Source organism: Onychostoma macrolepis, chromosome 07 (genome assembly GCF_012432095.1).
Source record: "Onychostoma macrolepis isolate SWU-2019 chromosome 07, ASM1243209v1, whole genome shotgun sequence".
Taxonomy (NCBI): Eukaryota; Metazoa; Chordata; class Actinopteri; order Cypriniformes; family Cyprinidae; genus Onychostoma; species Onychostoma macrolepis.
The window spans coordinates 44712582-44732572 of NC_081161.1; the positions used below are offsets into that span (position 1 = coordinate 44712582).

Genomic DNA, 19991 nt, shown 5'->3' on the forward strand with positions numbered 1-19991 from the left:
CCTTCAGGTAAAATAGGCACTGAAGAAGCATGTTTTCCAGTGCAGCTTACACAGCTGCAAGGAAGTCGTAGAAGTTTAGTTTTCTGCAGCAACTGTGGCTCTAGCTCACACAACTCCAGGGCCCAAAATTGTCCTGCACGGGGTCAGACATGCAGGAACTGCCTTAAAAAAAATCACTTCGCTAAAGTATGCCGATCATCACCTGCTATGCAAGCATCACAGAGGCGACAACCGTCTGCCACTAATGACTGCACTGAAATCAGACATGTAACAGCGGACCAAACAGCTTTTAGGACATGTACTGTGCTTCTCGGCGAGGTGAGCCTTCCGCTGTTGATGGATACAGGTGCAGCGGCATCTCTACTCAATGCCAGTACATACCACAAATTATTTTCCCATCTGCCACTGCAACAGCCCTGCACGTCCCTCTGTGGTTATGACAGCTCTAAGATCACTATGCTGGGTGTTCTTCATGTTCCAGTCCGCTATGGCTCCAAACACCTGCCATCATTCCCCTTCTATATTACAGAGCGGGGTGCCAACCTCCTGGGACTGGATCTTTTCACATGCTTAGGATTCACGCTGCGAGATAACATAGGCTCAGACATCCACCACGTCACCACTACCTGGCAACAGAGATGGCCGGCGCTGTTTGACGGACTCGGCTGCCTCACAGCTTTCACCCACAGGCCTCTGGTGGATCCGGAGGTGTCGCCGGTCATTCAGCCCCTGCGCAGGATCCCTCTCGCCTTGTGGGATGAAGTGACAGCGGAGCTCCAAACGCTGCTGGCTATGGGAGTGATCGAACCAGTCAATGCTGCCCCTTGGATCTCCAACCTGGTCATTGCTAGGAAAAAGTCTGGGGGAATACGAGTCTGTGTGGACTTGCGCGCTGTCAATAAGGCCATTATTCCCGACAAATACCCTTTACCCACGGCTGAGGAGCTGACCACCCACTTCTATGGGTCAAAAGTCTTTACTAAGCTGGACCTGCGCCAAGGTTACTTGCAGGTGCCACTCCATCCTTCCAGCAGAAACCTTGCAGCGTTTGTCACACACACTGGGGTATATCAGTATACACGCATGCCATTTGGCTTGAGCTCCGCCCCCAGCTGTTTTCAAAAGGTGATGACCACCATCTTGGCTGGTATTCCTGGAGTTGCCGTTTTCTTGGATGATATAGTAGTACATGCAGCAGATATCCAGACGCATAATGACCATCTCAATAGGGTGGCTAGTGCTCTCATGGAGCATAATCTTACACTGAATGCAGAGAAATGCACGTTCGCCACCTCAGCCATTGATTTTGTGGGGTTCCGTCTCACGCCCAGAGGCATCACCCCTCTCCAGTCAAATATCGAGGCGATTCACCGAATCCCAGAACCCTCCTCCACTTCCCAGGTAGCCTCGTTTTTGGGCATGACGGCCTACTACCTTCGTTTTCTGCCTCAGTACTCCCGAACCACAGCACCCCTCCGTCAATTACTAAAGAAAGATGAGCCATGGAACTGGACTGCAGAATGCTCCGAGGCTGTCCAAATGCTAAAATCCCAGCTTACCACACCACCCATTCTAGCTCACTTTGACCCCGACAGTCCGACTATCGTCACCTGTGATGCCTCCACACAAGCACTGGGTGCGGTTCTCTCACAGGAGCAGGACGGTGTTGAAAGGCCTGTAGCATTTGCTTCCAGAGCCCTGACCCCCACGGAACAGCGCTACTCTGTCGGCGAACGCGAAGCCCTTGCCTGTGTCTGGGCCACTGAGAGATGGCACCTCTATCTTTACGGGCGGCATTTCACCCTCCGCACAGACCATCAGGTGTTGACCACGCTTCTGTCAGCTTCTGGCTCAGGTCATAAACCCCTGCGCCTGCACAGATGGGGTGAGCGCCTGAGACAGTACGATTACCAGCTGAAATTCACGCCAGGGAGGGACAATGTGGTTGCTGACCTCTTATCTCGGTCCATTACTGCACCCGCACCAGCAGCCTCACCAAGCAGCCATGACGTGGAGCCGGAGTTCATACATATGCTACATGCACCTTTACAATCTGCTGTCTCCTTGGAAGAGCTGCAGAAGGAATCTGAGCATGACTCCACTTTAACAACACTCCGCACTTACATACGCTCAGGGTGGCCAGCGCGAGTTCCTGAGGAGCTAGTGCCATTTGCGAGGGTGCGGAATGAACTGTCATGTTGGGGTGACGTATGTGTTTCCAGGGGTCTCTGTACAGTCGTGCCAAGCAGCTTGCATGCACGTGTCCTATCAATGGCGCACGAGGGCCATTTGGGCATTGTAAAATTTAAGCAAAGATGCCGGGACCTGGTCTGGTGGCCGGGCATAGACCGAGATATTGAGGGGCTGGTCAGGGACTGTGAACCATGCCTCCTCAGTGGAAAGACTGGACAACCAGCCCCAACCCCTTTGCAGCCAGTCCCATGGCCTTTACATCCATGGGAGCACCTACAGTTGGACATCTGTGGGGAAATTCATGGCCATGGAGTTCCTCCTCATCAGCGCTTTCTGGTGGTCATCTACGATCTCCATTCTAAATGGCCCGAGGTAGTACCAGCAGGGACAGTCACATCACAGACTATCACGCGGATACTGGACAGTCTGTTTGCTCGTTGGGGCATACCCCGTGCCATAACTACTGACAACGGGCCCCAGTTCATTTCTGCAGAATTCTCCACCTTCCTCAGCAATAAGGGAATTAAGCATATTCGTGCGCACTCTACCATCCCCAGGCAAGCGGTGGGGTTGAAAGGTTTAATCAGAGCCTTAAGAATGGGATTCGGGCGCATCTGGTCCAGGGGTACTCATTTCACATGGCACTTAATCAAACCTTGTTGCACTACAGGGCTAGCCAGCACAGCACCACTCAGGCTTCACCTGCTCTGCTCATGCTTGGCCGGGAGATGGAATTGCCCCTAGACAGACTCAGAGCACAGGGCTTGTCCACAACAGTAGTAACTGGCTCTCAAGCAGCAGTCAAAGTGGCTGTAACTACAAGCCAGGGGCGAATGAAGGATAACTTCGATAAGAGACACAAGGTCAGGTGTACTAATATCAAGGTACTGGACTGGGTGCGAGTCCGCAGACCCCACCGTAGCAGTAAAATGGCGTCGTTTTGGTCTGAACCTCACCAAGTGGTCCGTCAGTTAGGATCCGCCACATTTCTGTTAAGCGATGGCTCATGCTGGCATGCTAGTAGATTGCAGAAAGTGCCCATCCCTCTTACACCAACAAGAGGTCAGCCCAACGCAGGCGCAGCACAAGGAGTCAGTTCCCCAGTCCCACAACCAGAACCAGTACGGCCATGGACGCACCAGGCACCTCAAGGTTTCCAGCTTAGGGAGCCCCCACGACAGCCAGGACCGGACCCGCCACAACTCCTGCCAGCAGATGGTGCTCACCCTCCTCAGCCATTGCTTGATATTACCCAAAATGGTCAGGAAATGCCCCAGCAGGCGGTTTTGGGAGGCAGACCAGTTCGGGCAAGGTCTCGTCCTGCCCACTTGGAAGATTATGTCACACACTTTCATGCATAGGGGTTATATGTTTTTCTCTTCTATGGTTTGAGTGCCACATTGAAACTTGTTTCATTAAGTTCATCAAGTTCTAGGGAGGGGGGGGGAGTGTTGTGTTCAGCATTTTATAGAGAGTTCTAAAAGTGCGTGCACGTGCATGAGTTGCATGCGTGAGACAGAGAGTGAATAAAGAAATAAAGGCATCCGTTCAAGCTTCCGTGTGGAACTGAGTTCTTTAGCGTTCAGTAAATTGAAACATAACAGTAAGACTTTGTTGAGGGCTCTTCCTGATGGGGCCGTGGGATATGTAAACCAAAGTTTAAGAAACATCAAATGCTGTGCAAAATGTAACTGCCGTAAAGTTCAGTCAAAGGGTTAAGACCAGCACAGACGTACCATTGGAAATGTTTGCCTTTGCAGCTTTTGGTCTTCTCCGTAAACACACAAGATGGCCAGATTCATCCCGCTCCACAAACAAGACAAGACAAGAGTTCGACAGGCCTTCCTTTGGTCTTCCTTTTTAGCTGAAACAAAGAAAACAGAAAATGTTGAACCTTTGGCAGCTTCTTCAGGTTCAGCACTGAGCTTCGAGTACAAGTTACCTGTTAATATTAGCAGCTTTTTGACATAACCGATCAAAATTCAATTCTGAGCTTTGAAAATATGCCATGATAAAAAAAGAGAAAGGAAGAAAGAGAGCAAAAATGTGTAAATTAATTATGAATAACAGTTCAGAAAAATAGGCAAGGAAAAGCTGAGAGAGAGAGAGAGAGAGAGATCTGTTGATAAACAGCTGTTAGACACTAAAGGTTGTTGTAGAAACTGCAAGACAAAAAAATATTGAATTACATTTTTTTTTTACATAAAAGTATTAAAGGCATGGCAAGTTAAGTGATTAACTACAAATACCACATTAAAACTACGTTACTGGGGTAAAAACAGGGTAAATGTTGTGTTATTGTGCTTTAACTACAAATAGTACATAGTAAAAACACAGTTACAGTGGTAAAACAAGGTAAGTGTTGCGGATACCGTGTTTTAACTACAAATACCACATTAAAACTACGTTACTGTGGTAAAAACATGGTAAATGTTATGTTACTGTGCTTTAACTACAAATAGTAACATTAAACAGTAAAACAGTTTTCAAAGTATGTTAAGTGTTGTATACTGTGCTTTAACTACAAAGAGTACACAATAAACACAGTAATTATAGTAAAATCATGGTTAGTGTTGTGCTTTTCAAATAGTGTGCAGTAAAAACATTGTTAAATTTACATAGCAGACTATTTTATCCAAAGCTACTGTGGTAAAACCATGGTAAGTATTGTGTTTACCATGTTTTAACTACAAATACCACAGTAAAACGACAGTTACTATGGTAAAAAGTGTTGTGGCCACTGGGCATTTAACAGCACTGTGATTACATTAGTTCAGAGGCATTCACAACTGATTTGTAAAGAAAACGTCAAACTGCACTTGCTTACACATTAATTGCAGACAATCAGAACGGTACCTTAAAAAACAAACCATAAAATAAAATAATGAACATACCTGGACAACGACGTACGGTGAATTGTTGGGTCACTCCTCCTTTTTTAATTAGTAACGATGGTAACGACAGTCAAAGGTCATTTGATGACGACACACCAGACAAACGAGACTGTCGCAATTTCTAAGGCTGCTAGAGGGCGCTAGATTTAAAAACGTAATAATAGGTCGTAATACGCTGAAGACCTAAACACAGAAGACCTGACAGCTGGGTGAAAATAACACCGTTTCGACGGCATGGCTACAACTCTCCACTATAACTCTTCCTCTTCGACAAAGCCGTAGAACATGGCCTTAATTGCCCCCTCTTTGGCATGTTCCGGAGGGAGGGGTTGATGGGTTTATTACGTATGCAACCCGGGAAGTATCTCGTTGTAGTCCCATAGGAGTCGTTTTTGTAGGCATTAAACTTCCTGATTTTTAAAAGACGATATCTCCGCTTACGTTGAACTTTCAGCGCAGCAACTTTGCAGATACTGTTCATGCACCAACAGCAACATTACATACTATTTAAAATGAAAAAAGTGAAATCGCAGTAAACCACCCCTTTAAAGATAAGAATCTATTTAATGCAAGTTTTTGTATAAACCTTCTGTTAATTATTAGAAAGTTTTATGTCCATAAATGTAAATATAATAAATGTAAACCCCACTTTAACATCTTCAAACAAGAACTGAAGTTGTATTTAAATACAATATCAATGTCTGTTAATAAGAAAGCTTTAAAAACTTCTAGAATTTGTGCCATATTTAAGATTTTCCCTTAATATATTTGTATCTCTATTTGTATGCCCTCTTTTTCTCTCTTTCTGTCAATTTTAAAGAACTTATATTTTACATTTATTTCTTTATCTATTAATCCTTGAGTATTTTATTTTATTTATTTATTTATTCATTGAAAGGTATGTTGTTCGTTTTGTACATACTGTTCTTTTCTGTTTGTTATCTTTTATACTGTATTCTTTATTATTATTGCAATATAAAAAAATTAATTTAAAAAAAACTGCAAGTGGGAGGAGCTTAAGCCAAGAACAGCAAGTGGGAAGAGCCTATGCCGCAAGTAGGCTGGATTTCATCGTGGTTTAAAATGATATAAATATAACGCATTTTCATAGTAGATTAAACTGAAATTCTTAGTTTTGTCGTTATTGTGTGTATCCAATACCATTCACTCTCAAAATTTAAATCATGTCTTTACACCTTTTGCCATGCTTCGTGATGGTGTCATTTTAAATCCTTTAACTGTATTAATTTCAGCATATTTCTGGATATTACATTTTACTTCTACAGTAGCCTACCAAGGGACATTAAAGTGAGATGCAATTGCACTTAGGAGGCAAATGTGTGATACATAAATAAAATGTTGAGTACTGTTAAGAAAATGTAGTTACCATTTGCCTGTACTGCATATTTTTTATTTTGCTTTTTTTTTTTTAAATCAAATGACAGACTAATGTTCTGATGAATCAATTCATGTACAATCATTCATTCAGCACAGTAGACGCATGCAGTGGACACTGCAAAATCCCAGATGCATTGCCTCCGAGTAAATTCCACAGAGCTCGCCTCGCTTGCCCTTCCCAACATAACCTGGTGGGTACACAAGAAGCACTAGGGTTAACCAAAACTTAAAATATTTGCCATCCAATATGCATGACTTTATTCTCTTGTTGAACATGTACAAACATTTCAAGAATAATTTCTCAGCTCTGTAGGTCTATGCAAGTAAATGGTGTCCAGAAATTGTAAGGGACAACATTAGGCCAAGTAAATTAGACTTTATTACTATTTTTAAATGAAGTATTCCTTTTAAAAACCACTAGACAAAATTCACCATTCATTTACACAAAACTGATCATTGATTATTATTAGTATTAAATAAAAATGTTATTTAAACCATGTTTTAATTATATTACATTGTGGATTAGGAGGTGTTCTAATACTTTTGAAAATGTACCTTATTCTTTAGAAAATGACACTGTAAATAGTAAACAGTGAGCAGACATACTACTAATACTCTCATGACTGCTAGTTGACCTATTAAAATAAAAATAGTTCAAAGCAATCTGATCTGATATCTGATCTTATGGCTGTTTGAGAGAAAAAATATATATATTACTATTATTATTATACTTATCATTGATGGCTTTAAGTAAAGTAGCATAAGAAAGGTGGCAAGATATGAGACTTATAATACATTATAACTATGAGAAATATAATCCATTGTAACTTAAGTGGATGCAACGTGTTCACTATGTGTTATGGCTCTCCGTTTCAGAGCCGTTGAGAGACAGAGTTGCAACAACGGAAGTTCAAAATGCTCGATCGTCACGTGATTCACGTAGACCTCAATAGTTCCAGTAAGTTCATAGCGGGCAATCGGAATGCATTGAGTTAGAGAGACAGAACTGCAATTTTTGGTAATTAGTAGACAATAAAATAATGTACAGTATACGTGGCATATGTATAGCTGTATCAGTGTTGTTTTTAAAAGATCAAATCCGCTAATATTTGAGGATTAATGTGGTCAGCTATCCTTATCTGCCTTGTTAACATGTTTTAGGCTTAAGTTACCATTGTAAAAGTCCATGTTATATAAACGCCATCGTGGTCTTTTACCAAGGTAACTTCAGACTCTGAATATATATATATATATATGAGTGTGTGTGTTCTTACAACTTGTATGTTGTATGTTCATTGTCGTATTACTAATCTCATGGTAAATATTAAGTTTGTTCTTACAAAATGCATTCCAAATAAGTTAAGATATTTTAAGATTAAGTGAAAATGAATCTTGTTTAATGTTTTTGATTCGTGTGCACCCCTCAGTTATTAATATATAAAAATATATTTGTAGTATATTCAAATTTAAAACAACTTAAAACATGTTTACACATTTAATCATATATTTTATGTATGCTGACATACATAAAATTTTGTTATGCCCTTATTTACAGCAATCTATTTATACATTTATAATAAACTATACATATAATTAAATAATTCACATTTATTTGTATAGCACTTTTTATTATACACATAGTTTCAAAGCAGCTTTACAGAAAATGAATGTTTCTATATTACAAATAAGAGTTCTGTTAACAGGTGTAACTGTGTCAAAGTAATGTTCATATGGCAGAAATGTTCTAAAATTAGGCTATACAAATCATGCAGTTAAGTAATATCATGTAGGCTATTCATAAACAATGAAACATGTATACAGAAACAATGAACAAATTAAAGCAATGGTTACATGATGTGAGTATTACAATGCAAGGAAAATTTAGCAGTTTTGCATGTTTATTCAGAGTCAGCTTCATCTGAAGTCCTCTCAAGGGCTGGCGTCATCTCTTCACAGGTGCTGGTCATCTGAAGTCTTCATAAGAGGCTGGATATAGTCAGCAGGAGCAATCTATAGATTACACCAACAAAATGTGATGTAATCATAACTCATTGTGAGGGTGATATCTCATTACAGGGAGTCTTCAGGTGGTTCTTGTTCTGAGCCAGATAGAGAAGGAGAAAAACACAGGAGAAATGGTTAAGTGATCACATTTCAGTCCTGCATCTGCTCCTTCAACACAGTGCTTCTACAGTAGCGAAGACATTTAAGTATAAAATACAGTAATACAGTACAGGTTTATTGTGATTACTTCTATAAAATAGTAGTGGTAGGCCTATACATTTTTGGAAATTTAGTCTAGCATGGTCACTTCTCACCTATTTTAAACTTTTAATTCACACTCAGGTCCATCAGCATCCTTTGCAATAAATCTAAATCTATTAAATAACTTCCCAGCAGCAGAAATCACGTTTAAAAGCCTTAATTACACAACAATGTATTAAACTGCCTGAAGAGAATGAATAACATCCCGTAAATCTACTAATTAAGTGAGGAACAATCTAATAATGATCCGTTTTAATGCACAAGGCAATTTGATTAGCTGTGCTGATAATATACAATTTTGTTCTATAAATGTCTTACCTTTTAAAAGTTCATCACAGCGGTCTCTTCTGCTGCATCTCTTCTTCGCTGATAGTCTGAGCGCTAACTTCCGGGAACTGAGGTGCTCCATGATCTGCCATTGCTGTAAAAAAAAAACGGTCCATTGGAGTCAACGGAGTTGTTGCAACTCTCTCTCTCTATGGTTCTCCGTTATACCCATCTCGAATTGACCGAGTAATCTCGCAGTCAAACACATTACCAAACTGACCTATTTTCAAATTTACTAGTCTAATTTACTAGCGCGCACTTTTGTCATTGGCCAGTTTCGTGGATGACAGTCAGATTAACCAATCATGATGAAAGCAACCAGGTGAAACAACCAATTGCAATTGTTTCAGAGTGTTAACGAAAGTAAAGAGTTTTTTTTTTTTTTTTTAATTAAAGAAACATGTGCATTGTTTTATTTTTTTAGGCTGTATTATTTGATAAATTGGTCAAGTGTTCTGATGACAGTGTATGAATAAAAGTTCAATAATGCATGGTAAACTGTAGGCACACACACAAAATTGTAAATGCACACAAAATCTCACTGCTCTTTTGAGATTAAAACTGCATCCATTATAATTATTGTTACTAATGATAATAATTCAATTTGTACATTTACATTTGGATTTTTGAAGAGGTGTTTTGATCAAAATATCATATAATGCTAATAAATAAAATATTAATGATCATAATAATTCAAGGCATATATTTATTGTTAATGACATGACATTGATTCAACAGATATTTTAATTGTCTTTTTTTTTTTTGTAATGATTTGTTTTTGTTAAAATCATTTTTCAATGATTTGGCATTAAACTCTATATCAACATTGTGTCAACGTTAAAACAGCAACTGACATTATTTCAATCATATTTCAACTTTGAAGGTCGGTCATGTGCCGACTAGACTGAAAAGAAAAGTCTTTACTGTTGGTCCAAAATGAAAACTCAACACAAAACACAATATGCTAACTGAATGAAAGGGCACTTTATTCTGAACTCCTGTATGGTCCGTGTACGTTGCGTTCATTCGTTTTTTGATTTAAAATTGAAAATAGAAACATGAGAAAACGGCACCATTTTCGTTTTTCGTTTTTTCAAAAAAAATGAAAAAACAAGAAATCGCCTTGATTTGCCGTTTTTACATTCAGGGGTTGAAAATGGATAAACAGCTCGAATGTTCGATTTCCACGTGTGGGAGGGAATGAAACGCCCCATTTCACTGATTGGTCAAGCAAAAATGAAGCGGTGCCGTCATCATGTCGTCTTCAGTTTTGTGCAACAGAATAAAAGCATTTATTGCAACTCCTGCGTTCATCTCCCTCTCATCAAACAACCAGACTAACAAGTGGCTTGACACAAACCATACTGGGGCAGCGCCTAGACAAGGGCTTTACTCCTGTGTAGGCATAGATTCTCTATGGCAAATATTAGGTGCTTATTGCAGAAATATGTATGTATCTCAGATCTGCCACCACGTTACCCTTTTAGTCTATTTCTTTGGCTCACAGCCCATTTTATTTAGCTGTCCAGTTATCAAAATCTGTGTGGCAAAGCTGCGTGACATTTACATTATAGTGAACATTTACATTATAGTGAAGTGCAGACCAGTATTGATTTTAGCGTGAGTTTTTTTTCATTGAGAAGTTTATATGATACTGTCATTATCTGACGGCATGTTACACATGTATATAATGCATGCTATTTTTATAGAAAAGGGCATTTTCTAACTTTATAAAATATGTCTGTCACCTTTAATATTAAATTCCTGAATTTAGTCAATATTTGAAAAATATGACATTATAGGTGTTAAATCAGTACCAGGCAAAGCCATCTTTGCACTGTGGCACAGAAGCTGCATCTTAAGTTAATGTATTTACAGAATTAGTGCTGCTCAGACAGTAGTAAATGCATTAACACAACAATTTCATTATGGAATGAGATTGTTTTAAACAAAAACATTTTGAGTAGCCTACAGAAATATGAAATGAGTGACAAAATGAAACAACTGGATAGGCTACTTGAATTATGAAGGTTTTTTTCAGGAGCAAAGCAAATGGGTCATTGAACCACTCACTCAAACGATTCATTCAAAGACTCGGATTCATTCAAGAACGAAACGCCTGTGTTTTAAGTCAAATAAAACAGACTGTTTTGTGTCTAAAATTAAATCAATTTATACTCATAATGAAACTGTACTGTCTAAAATAAAAGTTATGACTGCTGGATATACTAAAATCAATACTGCTCTGCGCTTCACTATAAAGTAAATGCATTCGTCCAGTGTTGTCCAGTGCGTCACGCAGCCTTGCCACACAGATTTTGATAACTGGACAGCTAAATAAAATGTGCGGTGCGCCAAAGAAATAGACTAAAAGGGTAATGTAGCTGCAGATCCGAGCTACATACATATTTCTGCAATAAGCACCTAATAATTGCCATATAGAGTTTATGCCTACACAGAAGTAAACCCCGTTCATTTGTTAGTCTGGTTGTTTGATGAGAGAGAGATGACATGCAGGAGTTGCAATAAACACTTTAACAGTGGAGGACTCGTCTTCTGTTACACAGTACTGAAGACGACATGATGACGGCACCGCTTCATTTTTGCTTGACCAATCAGTGAAATGGGGCGTTTCATTCCCGCCCACACGTGGAAATCGAACATTCGAGCTGTTTATCCATTTTCAACCCCTGAATGTAAAAACGGCAAATCAAGGCGATTTCTTGTTTTTTCATTTTTTTGACAAAACGAAAAATGAAAATGGTGCCGTGTTCTCATGTTTCTATTTTCAATATTTAATCAAAAAACGAATGAACGCAACGTACACGGACCCGTGTACCTTCGAATAATTCGTTTTTTGATTTAATATTGAAATCTGAAAAATGAAAAAAAACGCCACCTTTTTCGTTTTTCATTTGTTCAAACAAAACGAAAAATCAAGAATTCGGCTTCAGTTTTCGTTTTTACTTTCAGGGACAGAAAAGGGATAAACTACTTGAATATTCGATCTCTACAAGTAGGCGGAGTGAAACGCCCCTCTCCGCTGATTGGTCAACCAAACATTACAACATAATAGTCATAAAAACATAATAAAAGTCCTCCGCTACTATGTATTCTTAAAGTGTTTATTTCTACTACATTTGATCTCTTTCTCTTCAACAAACAGCCAGATTAAGGAATGGCTTGACACAAACAATACCGAGGCAGAGCCTAGACAGAGATTTCTTTTGTGTAGGCTTAAATTCTGCAACCTACCCCTGAAATCTCATAAATATTAATTTAATTCGTACCTGCACACACAACTACCTACTAGCCTACATCTTTGGCACGGCCGCCTGATTTATTATAGCTAACCACCCTGCTGAAAAAAACAATAGAACCCTGCCCAAAACACAATAGAAAATGTAATGGATTTAATGGTTATGATGAGAATTGTATTGGTGTTAATGGAAACTATAATGTTGTCTACTGGTATGTGATAGATTCTATTGGTGGGATGTTAAATCCTATTGGAAAAATGCCCAAAACACACTACAAAAAGGAATTTTGTAATGGTTTTACTGGAAAAAGCTAATGGTTCATAATGGTATTTTAATGTAAACCACTGGAATTTCTGTGATGGTTTCTAATGGGCTTCTATTGTTTTTTTTTTTGTTTGTTTTTGTTTTTTTAGTAGGGCACCTATTAAAATCTGTGTGGCAAAACTGCGCAACGTATGGGAAGCCAAACAACCCAAAAGTGGGAGAAACAGTGCGATATTAAAGCGTTTGCGCCGCGCTGTCCTGTCATAGGCTCAATGGACCGAGCGGCACGACCGACTCTACAGCGCAGGGAGGACGTGTTTGCTAGCGCCACCGAACTGACAGCGCAGCGCGAACATAAGAAGTTCGTATTTTTCCCTGCACGTTAACATAATGAAGATCAGTATTAAGTTAATAACCCTAAAATAAATGCAGTGCAAAATTCAAAATACATCATATTGAATTTACATACACTGTCCCCAATTTTGAAAGAGTTTGTTTTTAAATCAATTAATTAAATTTTATTTATTTATTTATTTAATATGGAGCGTAGAGAAAAGCCTGACAAACGTAGCCATTATATAAAATTGCACTGTTAAAGTTAAAGAACATTACCTTGGATGTTCCCTGGTCTTTAGAGACCAAAAAAAAAATAATTCCCTGGACCACACAAAGCAAGGGTATGTTTGCAGCAATAGCCAACATTGTATGGGTCAAAATTGTCAATTTTTTCTTTTATTCCAAAAATCATTAGGATATTACTGTAAGTAAAGATCATCCATGAAGATATTTTGTAAATCCCCAAATAAATCAAAACTTAATTTTTGATTAGTAATATATGCTAAGAACTTCATTTGGACAAAAGCGATTTTCTCAATATTTATGTATGTATGTATGTATGTATGTATGTATGTATTTATTTATTTATTTATTTATTTATTTATTTATTTATTTATTTATTTATACCATCAGATTCCAGATTTTCAAATTTGTATCTCGGGCAAATATTGTCATAACAAAACATACATCAATTGAAAGCTTATTTATTCAGCTTTCAGATGATGTATAAATCTTAAAAAAAAAAAAAAAAAACTGGTTTTGAGGTCCAGGGTCACATACCTATCCTATTTAATAATAGTTCCAATTTTAAATGGTACATAATTGCAATTGTGTGCTATGTAGAACTTGACGACAACGACAATAATAACTAGGTACAAAATAAAAATATATAAACTAGAAGCTGGGTGTGCTCCTCAAGAAAACTATGCTATTGTAAATGTATTAAAGTCTTATTATATAGGCTATTAGGCCCTTTATATAGGCAATGTGTGCAGTTCTTCAAAGTAGCTAAAACAACTTTTACTGTCTTAATATGAAAGATAATACGCAAAGGGGAAATGTAATTACTTAATACTGATCTTCATTATGTTAACGTGCAGGGAAAAACACGAACTTCTTATGTTCATGCCGCACTGTCAGTTCGGTGGCTCTAGCAAACACGTCCTCCCTGCGCTGTCGAGTCGGTCGCAAACTCTCTTTTCCGCGCTGTTTCGTCCCACTTTTTGGTTGTTTGGCTTCCCATACAACGCACTGCAGCGCGGGAGATTGTATTAGCGCAGACCACTATAAATGTATTTATTCGTGTTAAAACCATGGCTAATTTTCGTAAGGGAACATGGAAACTCAGAGAGAATATTAGATGCGTTAATGGTGGTGAAATTATTACCGACATTAAAACACGTTATTAACATCAACAGCCGGAGTGCTGATGTCTTTTCACGGGCATAGCTGTCCGTCAATTATGATAATTTGCATTTAGCCGCAAACATGAGGTGCGAGCACCGAGTTCACCTTCAAATCATGACGTCAAATTCACATTTCACTAAAACAGCACCATGGAACAAATAGTCACATGCCAGTGGGATAACAATATGATTTGTTATAAAGTGCTCTGTGAATAAAACTCAAAATAGAAAAATAGCTAATAGATGTGCTGTGAAATTACACAAAGTCATATCTTGTCATATCTGTCATATTATTTAGGTTCCTCCATTGTCCAAAACGTAGCGTATTGTCTAAAACAAAAGTTATGACTCTGTGTACCTTCACATACATTGATACTGGTCTGCGCTTCACTACAATACATTTCCCCCGCGCTGCAGTGCGTCGCGCGGCTTTGCCACACAAATTTTGATAGGTGGATATATAATAAAACAGGCGGTGTGCCAGAGGACTGAAAGGTTCTGCCTCGGTACGGTTTGTGTCAAGCCATTGGTTAATCTGGCTGTTTGATGAAGAAAAAGAGACCAAATGTAGCAGAAATAAACATGTTAAGAATCTGTAGAAGCGGAGGACTATTATTATTATTTTTAAGGACTATTATTATGTTGTAATGTTTGGTTGACCAATCAGCGGAGAGGGGCGTTTCACTCCGCCCACTTGTAGAGATCGAATATTCAAGTAGTTTATCCCTTTTCTGTCCCTGAACGTAAAAACGAAAACTGAAGCCGAATTCTTGATTTTTCGTTTTGTTTGAACAAATGAAAAACGAAAAATGTGGCGTTTTTTTCATTTTTCAGATTTCAATATTAAATCAAAAAACGAATTATCCGAAGGTACACGGACCATTTTCCCATCAGAAACATGAATTTCCATTCTATCTTTCTTCGCTTGGGCTATTTCATTATCTGTTACTAACCAACTGACCATAAAACTCTGGAGTACTTCTGTGGAATCAGGCAGCTGTTGCTAGGGGTTTGAGTTCTGCATCTCAAAGCCACTATAATCCCATTATTTTGATAGATAATTAGCCTTCTGTAACCCGTTCTTCATATTGCACAATGACCATTTTCTTTCTATATGGAGATAAGCATGTGCTTTGCAGGCCATTGCTGATGGCACACTGGGTTTAATTTGATTTGTATATTCCAGGGCTCTTCAACTCCTGACTCGATCATGAACTCTTCCAACAATCCTAAATGTACTGTTGAGTTTAGTTCTATCTCTAACCAAACACACCAAACAAGCTAATCACAGTGTTCAAAATTATTTGTGAATTAGAGACAGGTGTGTTTGTTGAAATTAAAGTATGCTATAGACCGGCCCTCCAGGTCTGGAGTTGCCTTTTCACCTTATGTAGCCCCGCCCCTTTTTAGTGCTGCGTTTGCCATCTTCTGTGATCAGACAGATTTATAAATGAACCGCTTGTTTTAAAATCTTCCTGGTCTTCTGACATTTGTCAAGACATTTGCTTTAAACATTACAATGTTTACGATAACTTTCGTCAACTCTACAATACATAAAACCACTTTACCAGCTAAATTACTTAGACAGCGATGCCATAGAAATATACAGAGCTACCGCACAAGTTCAAAGACAATATTCTGAAGATGGTGACGCGCTTGTTTCTCTGGAGAATAAAGTCAATACTGTACTCACATAGATCCCAAACACACTGCCAATCTGTACCTATTTGTGTACAGCCCATGTAGTCAGCCTATATGGGACTGATTGTGTTTGCCCATGTTTTACCCATATGGTTTGGCAAAGAGGGCTCCGTACGTGTTTCCCCATTCAGAATCCATATAGAGTTTGCCTTTGTGGGTACTATCCTGGGCCAGTGTAGGCAGCCTATAAATGATTGTGTTTGCCCATGTTTTACTCATATGGTTTGACCAAGAGGGCCCCATATGTGTTTCCCCATTTTTAACTCATATAGACGTTGCCTATGTGGGTTTTACCTTGGGCCAGTGTAGGCAGCCTATATGGGATTGATTGTATTTTCCCATGTCTAACCAATTGGTTAAACCCATATGGGCCCCATTTGTTTTGCCCATTTCGAGCCCATGCAATCATTTCCCATTTGTGACCCAACTAGGACCCACATAGGGAGCCGATCTGTTTTTGACCATGTGGGACCTACTTAGCTGACCCAAGTGGGCCCCAGATAAGATGCCCACTTGGTACCCATGTAGACCAAGCATAAACCATGTGGGGCCCACATATACATGTTGGCTAGGTGATAATTCATGGTAAGAGAACAACTATGGTTTTGAGAGGTTTGTGTATTCTATATGAGGTTTGCCTTTTAAAAGTGTGCCATTTCTACTCCTTGTTTTTCAGAGAAGACATTTCTGTCACTAACAAAGTGGATGGTGAGCAAAGATGGTGGCCACGTTTTGGAGCAGTACCTGGGTTTTGCAGATGGCTATGTATTCTTTGGCTGTTTGTCTTCTTTCCCCATTGTGTCTCTGTTGCCTAAAGAGTCTTTGTGATGATGAATCAAGAGGGCATAATATAATGCACTGCAAAACGTCCTAAGACAGGAGAAATGGTGAAGATGCACTGTTCCAGCATTGGAAGACTGTATTTTTATGTGTTATGCATGCAATGTTTTAAATAAAGAATTTGATATTTTGTAATTATTGTGTCTGTTTTAATTGAATGCCAGTAGTACCTATGTAGAGTTTAAAAATAAAATGAATTCTATATAAAAATAGACAAATCTAATGAAATCTATATTAAAATGAATGAATTACAGTAGTATACTGATTAATTGGATTTTTTTACAGTAATTTACTGTAAAACAGTACAATTTGCAACTGTAAATCAAATACAGTTTGGTACTGTAAATCTTAATTACAGTAACTTACTGGCAACACTAGAAACCCTTTGAAATGTCTAAGAGTGTGTAAATGTGAAAAGGCTCCATTAATTGCTCCACAAAGGACAGAGGAAACACCCTTAGGATCTTTGAGCAGTAGGCCTATATAAACCACACATTTTATATACTGCATCTTACTTTATTAAAATTTATTACAAATTTCTTATTCAACCAAACTTCAACTACAGATTTCATGAGTGAAATCTGATGACAGTCTGGAGCACTGGAATATTCTTAGCTTCTGGAAAGTCTGTAATAGTGTTGTAAATTTGTAATTGTTTGTTAATTACACTCAAAATCCACCAACAGATCCATCTGCCTTTTCCTCTAAAGCTGACATTGACTATCATGAAACATTGACTATCATGAAATGGCCTGAACGTTGTGTCAGTCTGTGAGCTTCAAGAGGAACTGAAAACTCTGTAAGTAAATAATCACAGAATTGTCATGATTTTCCTGTAGTTCAGTGATACATACTCATCTGCATCGACTCAAAATAATGCTTCACTTCAACTTCTCATGAACTGCAGATATTGGTTGGTGAAATGCTTGTGCTCTTGCGTGAGATGCTGTGAGGAAGTGTGTTTCTCTCTCTTCTGTTTCTCTGTATCTGCTGTCACGGATGCCTCAGTCTGTCGTCTAAACTTCTTCTGGACATGAACGTCTTTCAAGAGTCCTGCTGCTCCATTTTAGGAGTTCTCCTGGTTTTCCTTCTCCAAGGTGTGTGACAGCAGTTATTCCTGTATGAATATGAATATTTTAAATGATTATTAAATATGAAGCTACATGTGTTTAATGCAATGCATGCTTAAAGTGATTTTGGTATTAAAATATGTTGTGTATTATAATTTTACTGTTTGAAGCAAATGATCATGGACAGTTAGGTCACATCAGTGTTTCATCTGTGAGAAAAGACAGTTCGGTTCAGGAAACCTCAAGCCTTATCTTTAGTGAAGGTGCCATTAATAGAGTGCTTTTCTGTTGCAACCAGCATTAGACTAATTGAAAAAGCATTTCTGGGTTTATTTTGACTTGTCATTCAGTGCTGTGGAATAAAAATATTATGTCATCAAAATGGCAAAAACATGCAACATTTACAAAAAAGACTTACAGCTGTTGAGGTGATGTGGTGGAGAGTCGATGAGTGGCACGGTGCTGTGAAACACTTCCTCAGCAGAGCACGAAGTTACCAAATACAGACACAGAGCAGGAGTCACTGTGCAAATACACTTTACAGATGCCATTACAGGGATGTGCTTGAATCTGACTGATATCTGATTCTGATATCTTCTGGTGGAAATAAAGTTATCTTCATGCTGATGGTGCTGTGGAGCCGCCCTCATGAAGACAAAAGTGTGAAGATTGAGAAATGTGAGATGGTCTGTGCTGATAGCAAAGTCTAAAACTCAGACTCTGTGAGCTTCTTTTGATGGTTTAGTTATTATTTGTCAACTTTCTGTTCCTTTTTGTTGATGTTGTTGTCAAACTGATATTTAATGAAGTATGTCAATGGACACATGTTATCTTATGTTGAATGTGAAAAAATATGGCATGAATTTGTGTCTGTATGTAAGCATTGTTTGTTGTTTGTTCTGTATCGTAGGGTCGTGTGTTGATTCAGATGCAGAGGTTGTGCACAAAGCTGTTGGAGACTCGCTGGAATTAACTGCTGATTATCCAAAAGATGATCTTGAAGTACAGTGGAAATATAATGGGATTAATTTTGCTGATTATCAAAATAATAATTTCAAAACAGTTAAACCTGAATTATTTCACGAAAGGTTAAAGATGAATGAAGGCAATATTAGCATTACAGTAGCAGACCTTAAACTCCAGGATTCTGGAAGCTTCTCTATTGTTGCAGAAGGAAAATCTGTACAATACAAAACAAAATTCATTGAGCTACGTGTTCATGGTGAGTTTAATGACTTGATATTTATTCTGTCAATGCTGTTAGGATGCAAATAGCAAATTCTAAAACAACACATTAACTAAGTGACACCGAATATGTTTATAGTCATTTAACTGAAGTAAAATACTTCTTTAATAAGGGAATGAGTATGCTAATATAATTAATTTTGCATATTATTCTCCTACAGATCTCATCAGAGATGCAAAGATTGAGTATAATGTTTCCTGGCTGCAATCGCAAAACATCTGCATGTTTCATCTCCGGTGTCTGGCATCCGGTGACCAGAATCCCTCGTACAGCTGGACCGGTCATCAGATCCAGACTCAAGGATCTCACCTGAATATCAGCCTCCGTCCAGCAGAGAGCGCTACACTCACCTGCACAGCCGACAACACCGTCAGCGTCAGGTATACTACTGAGACTGTAGTGTGCACAGAGACATCTGAGGAGCAAAGGTTATGTGTAAAAAGTTGAATGCTTAAATTCTCTAAGGATTATATAATTGTAAAGTGGGGTTTGGTTTTGTTTCATGTTCATGTTTTCATGTCTTTTATTTTGGAGTTTAGTCATGGTCCCTGTTTGTGTCATGCTTCCCTTGCCCTCATGTATTCATGCTATTGGTTCTCTTGTTCATTGTGTCATTTTGTGATTGGTAGTCTTAGTCATGTGTCCTGTCTCTCATTGGTTGGTTCTTGTCATGTGACCTGTATTGTTTGCTATAAGTAGCCATCATGTTGCCATTGTTTCGGGTCCTGTATTGATGTTGTAACCTGCTGTCGGTGAGTCTAGTTTGTTCATGCCAAGTCAAGTCTCAGATT

At 38.7% G+C, this 19991-nt stretch overlaps 1 protein-coding gene across 1 annotated transcript; it reads left to right on the forward strand.

The window, feature by feature from the left end:
- Positions 1-17398: 17398 nt before the first annotated feature.
- On the forward strand, positions 17399-19647 carry LOC131543891 (SLAM family member 8-like). Its single transcript, XM_058781698.1, has 3 exons — positions 17399-17981; positions 18865-19176; positions 19361-19647. The coding sequence occupies exons 1-3, from the start codon at positions 17918-17920 to the stop codon at positions 19645-19647; spliced, it is 663 nt and encodes a 220-aa protein (XP_058637681.1). The 5' UTR covers positions 17399-17917.
- Positions 19648-19991: the final 344 nt, after the last annotated feature.